Here is an 8476-nt window from a genome sequence, read left to right on the forward strand (position 1 = left end):
AAAAGGACAGTGCCAAGGTGCATTTTATCATTCCCATCTTTTCCGCTAAAACTAGTCCAAATTCAGTAGTGACTCACACCCCTGCCACACTGACGTCAGTGGAGAATTTGGCTTATTATGTGTAATAACTAGGCTTCAAACTGAAATCTGCTATCTCTTGAAAGGTGTTTTCACATGGGTGCTCTGGTAATTGTGGGTTGGTTTATGACTTGTACAAGTTAGATTTCTGTTTGAGCATAAAAAGACCAGTGAATCACAAATGTTGCAAAGACATGTAAGAAGAGAAAGTAAGTCAATTTGGCCCACCTTTTTTGACCCTCATATTGTGTCTGCAGATGTTAACATTGTACACAGAACCTGTGTACAGGATTTGAGAACAAACACTATCTATCATTCTCTGCACAGCAGTTTCCTGTCAGCCACAGAGGACTGTAGGCGCCTGATCTGCCTCCTTCAGAGTGGAGATGCAGAGCATGTATTTCAAATCTATGTGCTTCATATTATTTTTTCTGAGGTAATACAGAGGACACAAAGGATCTCCCCCCTAATAAGCACAATGCTCACACCTTTGGAAACATGTTCTTTTTGTGCAGTGGACTCAGAGAGCAAGAACCACAGAACTCAAAGTCAGCAGGGGGTAGATTCTTCAGGGGCTGGATCCTGCTTCACCCCACTCTACTTGCAGCAAATGTGCCCCGCAAAGACTCTCCACTCCATCTAACTTCAAAATTCTTACAAGTGTAGTTGTTAGAAACTGGTCTAGCAATAGCCAACCCAGTCCTGCAGAGCTTACCTTTAGCCATGATCAAGGATACTGTGTAGGTGGCATCAGTGTAGGTACTGGACACAACAGAACTGTAGTTATTTGTATCATCTCAGGAGAAGCATTCTGACTGGAAAGAAAAAAAAAAAACACAGAGAAAGCAATAAGCAAAACCTCCAAGTAGGTTGGAGTGGTAGGGAATGGATATGTCAAAGGTATTAGTGAATTCCTCTTTTTATTTGTGTTTACATTAGTGGTTTTTTAATCACTAACAAAACCAACCTGTTGAAAATCCAGAATCTCTGAGAGCAGAAATTCTGGGACCAAATCCAATTCTCCCTCCTCTCCAAAGATCCTTGAGAGCCTTCCCAAAGCCCCAGAAACAGAGAGAAGTCTTCCCATTGATAGTGATGAGTTTTGGATCAGGTACCTTCTTGGCCTAAGGCAGCAAAAGGAAGCCACCCCTCTTCTCAGAGACATGCCTTTATTCTGATGCTCTGCACTGGAAGGGAGTATTCCCCCTGCACTGCAAAAGGAATGCAGAGACCAGAGGAGAGTGAATGGAAACTGTTGGACTTAGAAGTCTAGACTACTGAAGGGAAAGACAGTTTGATCTGCCCTAGCTGGCAGATTTGTAAACAAAGGACTGGCTGAGAGAAGAGGTGAATTAGGGTGAAATAAGGAAAGAGGAGAAAAAGGGACAGAGAAAGGGAAGAAGAAGAACAGAAGAAGGACAGAATTTTTTCAGCAACGGGTCAACACAAATTAAACAGGGCTGAACTGGGACATGTGCCCTGAATAATATTGTGAATTACGAAGATTTAGCATTGGTTTTGCCTGAATGGCACTTCAAGGAAGGACACTGACCTGCTGGAGTGAGTCCAGAGGAGGGCCACTAAATTGATGAGAGGGATGGAGCACCCCTCCTATGAGGAAAGGCTGAGAGAACTGGAATTATTCAGCCCGGGAAAGACACGGCTTCAGGGTGACCGAATCGCAGCCTTCCAATATCTGAAAAGAACTCACAGGAAAGATGGAGGGAGACTATTTACAAGGGCATGTAATGACAGGACAAGGGGCAATGGCTTCAAACTGAGAGTAGATTTAGATCAGGTATTAGGAAATAATTCTTTACTCTGAGGATGGTGAGGCACTGGAACAGGTTGCCCAGAGAAGTTGTGGCTGCCCCATCCCTGGAAGTGTTACGGCCACATTGGATGGGGCTCTGAGCACTCTGGTCTAGTGAAAGGTGTTTCTGCCCACAGCAGGGGGGGAATTAAATGATTTTCAATGTCCCTTCCAACCCAAACCATTCTAAGACTCTATAACACATAAGCTGCATTAGGGCCTCACTATGCTCAGTGCAAAACTAAGTACCAAAAATAATGGTTCCTGTTCTGATGCTCTTTTTCTGTTGATCAGAAACACCACCCTATACACACACAGCAGTGGCACTTCTGCAGTGGGCTGACTGTTAAAAGGGATCTTTTTATTTTTGCTGAGGAGTACTATAGTGCCTAAATTTTTCTTTTTCTATGGTTTTTAGTGTGGGAATAAAAAAATAATGAGCTAATGACACATGCTTCTTAAAAATGCTGTCAAAAACATTCTGGATCCTTCTTCTATTGGTACCCACTCTCCCTACTCCATATTACATTAGGGTTTGGTTTACTTTTAGCTTTAGCTCAGAATATTGCTTTGTCTCCTAAAATTGAAGAAGAAACATTAGAATTTATGAATGAACGAGGGAAATGGAACAGGGGCCTGTTACCTACTTTCTCTGTTTGAGTTTATTTTAAATCATGTTTTCCTTTCCTATCTGCTTTATAGAAGAGATTAGATTAACTTGCTTTATTTTACTTACTGTACTTCTTACAACTTCACATCCATCATAAAGACCACTCTGGAATGAAATTTTTTCATTAGCTGCTCTCTGCACACTGACAGGAATGATTTGTGACTTTTTCTGATAATATACCACAAAAAATGAAGACTCATATGATCCTTCTGTCACTTTAGACAGTCACAGATCTGTCATATGGGAGAGATTATACATGATGGAAAGGCTTATTTACTTATGCATTAAAGGTCACATTCTTCCAGCCCCAGTCAAATAATTCGATCAGGAGTTCTGCATAAATAAGAACTGCTGTATTTAAATCAATAAGGACAAGTTTCCAGCAGCTAAAACGAACAGCAGCATTCCTACTGATCTGACTGATCCATGAAAAATCTCTAAAACCAGTGAGGATGGGGATAGGTAACTGCAGTTTGCACCTGGTTCTGTCTACCACTCTTCTGTTACACAGGATGACAGACTGTATTTCCTTGCATAAGATGAGTGAATATATCTATGAGCACCTGAAAGTACAGTCAGTTATTGGCATGTACTAGCTAAAGGTCTTTCACCAGATATAATTGTTATTCACCCTTAAGTGTTGTCAATGGACAAGGTTTTCCCACAAATTCAGGAATGCTTTCTCCAGCAAGGATCTCAAAGGAGTACGTCAGCATGCTGAAAGACTCCAAAAAGGTAAAAGACTTCCTAGAAACAACTTCTTTGGTTGGGAAAAAATTATGTTACTTAAGCAGAACAGTGAGGCACTGTTTGCAGGATTTATTTACCAGGAGTGGGAAAGAGTGGATACGATAAGAAGTCCCAAAACATAAAGTTATACAAAGAATTGCTCGCCACCTAAAACTCTTGGGAGAGAAAGCTTTGTGCAGCAGGAATAGCGTCTGTAGGAGGCTGCTGATCACTTCCCTGCTTTTTTCCCCTGACTTTCTGCAGGGTTTTGGGCAAGTAACTCGCTCTCCCTGTATCTATCTTGTCATCTACACAATGAGAAAATTGGGCTGCCTTGCTGCGCAGGAGTGCTGCAAGGTGCTTTGATGTTAGATGTCATTCAAGAAAGGCATCAAAAGTGGATGTATCCTAAGTCCTATTAGAACTTACTCTGTTCTGCACAAGCTGCACTGAGCCCTTCAGTGCTGCTCATGTCCTGTGTTAGACAAATGCCTGTAGTTTAGGACAAATCCTCCTGCATGAAACTGTTTCATTTCAGGAGGCTTCCAAGAGCTACATTTTTCTATCAGAATGAATCCATTTAGTTTGTGTTTACATTAACTAGTTCTTAAGTTCAGGTAAAGCTATTTTTTTTCCAATCAGACTGACCAGCAAGAAGCTGGCCCTGAATACACTCTGTTGGGGAGGAACCACTCACTGTATAAGAAAAATTACCCATAATAGTAAGCAATGAGCTTTGTAAGCTTCCTCAGATCACAAGATTTCCTGTTTCTTGATGAGACTGGAACCAAATTCCAGAGCGTGAAAGGTTGCATTTGAAGGATGTGACATTGTTACTGCTTGTCACCAAGACTCAACTTGTACATACCTCGACTGCGTGCAAGAAAAAACCCAAAATGATAATGTAGGCAGGCCTCTGGTCTCAGGAACACGAGTCAAGCCATGGACACTCTGCAGAGAGATTACCTTCACTCATCACATAACAGTGTGGCTATCATGCTATTCACAGGGCTGTAACATCAACATTAACAGCATCGGCAGACATTTACCAGGAGAAACAAATCTCAAGAAAAGACCTGTCAATACCACTGATGTACACACAGCAAAGAAATGGTACAAGCAAGTCATAATTTTAGTTTTAGTTACGGAAGACAGAGTTGAACAAGCTTGATTAACTCTTTTGTAGGTAACTGAGTCTTCCCTCCACCATAGTTGTCACAGCCCCTTTACTCCTGGTTTTAAGTGCCTCAAGGAGCTATACTTCAGAGTGGTACTTTACAAGCTTCCTTTCTTGGAAAAGGGAAGGAAAGGAAAAGTGAAGCATATATGAGTCTAAAGGTATTGAACTCACACAGCCAATTCCCACCCTGTCTGCCCACAGCCAGAGAACACAAAGTATTACAACATTTTTGAGAATATCTGTTTATGTAAATTTTACCTTTTTATCCCAGCTGCTAAGTTCCTCATCATTCATCCTCAGGGAAAGGAGCTTTCAAGACCATTACTGACACTTCTTGTATCCCTCAGCTCACATGAAGTCCTGTAGATTGTTGCATTCCTAGAAAGATGCCTGGATCCCTTTACACTGGACAAATATGGCTTTGAGTAGTTCAAAATTTAAATACATACTGGCCTCTTGTGGGCTATATTGTTACATCCTTTACAACTCTCAGCAGTTTCTCAGCTTTAGAATAACAGGACAATAAAACTTCGAGCATGAGGCTAAAAGGAACAAACCTTCTGTAAGTCAAAGGGATACCTTTTTATTTAGAAATACACATCATCTCCTAGGTTTTCTTGTGACTGATTTTGACACCTTTTCAAAACTTTGTTCAAAGGTAGACTATTAAACAACTTACCAGTCTTGTTTTTCTTATTACAAATAAAACATGTAGGTCCAGGTTTCAAACAGTTAAACATTCAAGAAATCCTGCTGTAGTGTTTAAGTCATTCCCCAGTGCTCCTTTTGCACCTCCAGGCTTGGGCTTTGTTTATTTTATGGCTGTACATGCAGCAATTTCTATCATTTCCAAGTCCAGCCAGTTCATTCAGTTACTGAAGCAGAGATTATGTGTTTTAGAAAATCTGTTCACAGCTTTAGATTACAGAGGTAATTTTTTAATTGGTTCTCTTCCATTCCTTAATAAACCTGAGATTCTGTCACCCTTCTTCCTAAGGAGGACTTCATTTCCAATGAGCAAGGTACTTTTTCCAGGAGGGAATGAATTACAAATCTCAACTTTTGTATTTAGCTCTTTCACTTTACTAGTGTTAATCACAGTGCAGGTACAGAAGATTGTTTTATGTGTGCACAGGCCTATCCATTCTGAAGGACACAAACCACATATCTTGTTTGCCACAAAGGCTTAAAAAAATATAGTAGCAATAAACTGCTTAACTGCCCACATTTGATTTCTTTTTGGAGCAAAATGCTGTTATCTATTCCATATTTATGTTAAATTCATTTGAAAAGGGAGTCTAATGCAGCAGGCTATGCTTTGCAAAACACAGGAACTGAGAAAACCAAAGAACATAAAAATCTAGCCAACTTCCACAAGCTGATGGGAATGATTATAGGGGTAAACTCTGGAAAAAGAAATGGCCAACCCACCCTTCCACCCCCTCCAAGAATTTACCACCTTTTCTTGACGATTTTAAGGTGATTTCTGCTAGTCTACAAAAGAAAGAGGAAGGTGAAAAGTTTCACAAAAATCAAGGAAAAACATCCAGAGGTTGAAACATTGTCAACTTTTCCAGCGAGCAAAAAATACCACATACAGACAGCCAAAATAAACACATGCTGTAGTTCACAGGCTAAAGAAGGAATCCAGCAAGACAGACACTCTGCTCCCTTGCCTAGAAGCTTGTGTTCTTATTAACACAGATCAAATCAGAAGTGCGTGGAAATGGAATTGGTCATGTTGTAAAGCAGATAAGGTATTATTAATTACTTGTTTAATAAATGTATCAAGAAACCAACCTCCACTTACCTTTTCAGTATTCTAATTCAGCCAAAAGAGCCCGACTTCGATACAGAGAAACCTAGCATGTTGGCTGGAAGTTGTATTTTTCCCAACAAAAACAAACCACTGCCAACCCAATCCAACTCCTCCCACCTATTCAAACGGACTCAAAAACCAGGCACTGCCCTTCTGTGTTCACTTCAGAGTTCTCGTGAATCCTCCTTCGTGCATCTGTTCTTACATGAGCTACCACGGCACACTGAGCAGTGTCTGCAAATGCACACACTCCTCTGTGGGGGAAAACCAATGCACGTGCATGAGAAGATCTCAGTTTTAGCCACACAGCCACACACTGGCCTCCAAAAGGGGAGGAGTGACTCTGAATGATCTCTTCATTAGCGTTGCTTGAGTGTTTGCTTTCTGTATTACTCACAACAGCCAAAAGACCAAGAAGGCCAGAGTGGATGTAGTAAAACTAAGTGTACCTGGTTTTCTGTCTTTTGAGATAGAAGGAGTCAAAACTAATTTACAAGAGGAAGTTTCTGTTGTATTTTATTAGTTTTGACTTTGTTCCTGACTATCTTCTTTGTGCCCACTTCAGAGGCAAACAAGTTACCAAGCAAAGGAGAAAGAGCAAAAGGATCTATGCAGGATTTTTCCCCTCTGATCCCTGGAGAGAAGTATTGCCTTTGCCTTTTCAGAGGAAAGCAGACACCTTTCAGCTGCTATTGGGACTAGGGAGTTAAGGTCAGACATAATAAGAAAACTTTGACTCAGTCAAATGCTACTGTTTCTCAAACAAGAAACTCCTTTAGCAAGGTGCACATAACTGCAGACTTCTGTCCCCAAAATTCTGGGATGAAAAGGTAAGCAGAACAAGCTGAGCCCTCTGAAGGCAGTCTAGCAAGACAAGGCTCTCTCCAAGGGAAGGGATGATTTCTGGAAAACACTGGCTATCAACATATTGGATTAAAACTAGTGCAATACAGCAGCTCATTTAATTCTATTTTAAGCCGAAGCAGCAACAGGCAGATAAGAGATAAAGCAGCAGTAGGGAACACTGAAGTTGAGTAGCACAGTCCAGCAGAGAGAAAGGGTCAGGAATTGCAATACCTGAGTCCTCTGCCAGCCTGTTTAAGCTTTATCTTCTCAAATGCACTGAGCCATATTGCCAGCTCTGGTGCCAACACGGTTTTTAATTCTGAGTAAATAATTCAGTCTTTCTCTTCATTCAGCTTTGCTATCAACTGAGTAAACCTGACACTGCTGCCCTGCTGGGGATTACATGGCACACACAAGCTTGGGCAGGTCTAATCGTAACCCCTTCTGTGACTTCCCCACCAGGCCAAGAGAATGTAGCATCTGCTGTGTTCAGGTGCTGGAGCCTGATCTGTATCAGTGCTCAAAGGAGAGTGGACTTTTTTCTTTCCTTGCATGTAACCAAAGGAATTAACCTCTTTGAATATGTGACATTCACTTTGAGACACTCGAAATTAACACTTGGGTTGCTTAGAGCATGCAGTTCTTTGACTGCCTGTACCTTATGCACAAAAGGAGCATTTTTTTTCCTTGCAGGACTCCTGAGCTGCCCAATATTATCCTAAGTTGACAATCACTCTTGCAGACACCAGCAAATGTACATCTACAGACTTGGCAGAAGAAACAAGGTTATTCCCCACATATCTCAAAAAAGTGCTTTGTTTTTTCTCTATAACAAGTCTATACACATACTTCATGTCAAAAATAGAGTGACATGGTTATGATTAACAAATTGTAGATTTATCATAGCCCTTTGTTTAAACTATCTTCCAGGGAAAGAGCACATGAAAACAGGATAGTTCAGGTCCACTTCTAAAACCTGCCAACTCACAACCAACAGACATACCCTTTCTAAGGCCACCTATGTGCAAGCTGCATGATTTCTCCACTGAAGAGACTGCAGGGAAGTGACAGGAACCAAGGTCCAGTTTAGTGATGTCTTCATTCTCAAGCTCATTTTGCAACTGTAAATTCACAGGTTAAAATTTTCCAAAATAGATTAATTATAGAGGAAAAGTCCAGAATAAACAGATACTTTTGAAAATCTTGCAAGGAATGCAGTTCTCTACCCTACGTGACTGCTGGGCAGTTGACATTTCAGAATAATTTGACCAAGTCATCTTTATCTTGATCCTTCAGAGAGTGAAATGTGCTTTATCTGGGAACAGCTCTTATGCTCAAGTG

General features: G+C 40.9%; 1 protein-coding gene across 1 annotated transcript in view; it reads right to left on the minus strand.

Moving 5' to 3' along the window:
* The window catches only part of IGSF22 (immunoglobulin superfamily member 22), a 23524-nt gene extending 18767 nt beyond the window's left edge, over nt 1-4757 (minus strand). The window contains 4 exon segments of the mRNA XM_027887885.1: nt 794-874; nt 3193-3321; nt 4159-4163; nt 4729-4757. Of these exon segments, the coding sequence (XP_027743686.1) occupies nt 794-874; nt 3193-3321; nt 4159-4163; nt 4729-4757 (244 nt within the window).
* Between the last annotated feature and the right edge of the window lie 3719 nt (nt 4758-8476).

This window comes from Empidonax traillii, unplaced genomic scaffold (assembly GCF_003031625.1).
Source record: "Empidonax traillii isolate 1590-97213 ecotype Southwest subspecies unplaced genomic scaffold, ASM303162v1 scaffold224:size737649, whole genome shotgun sequence".
Taxonomy (NCBI): domain Eukaryota; kingdom Metazoa; phylum Chordata; class Aves; order Passeriformes; family Tyrannidae; genus Empidonax; species Empidonax traillii.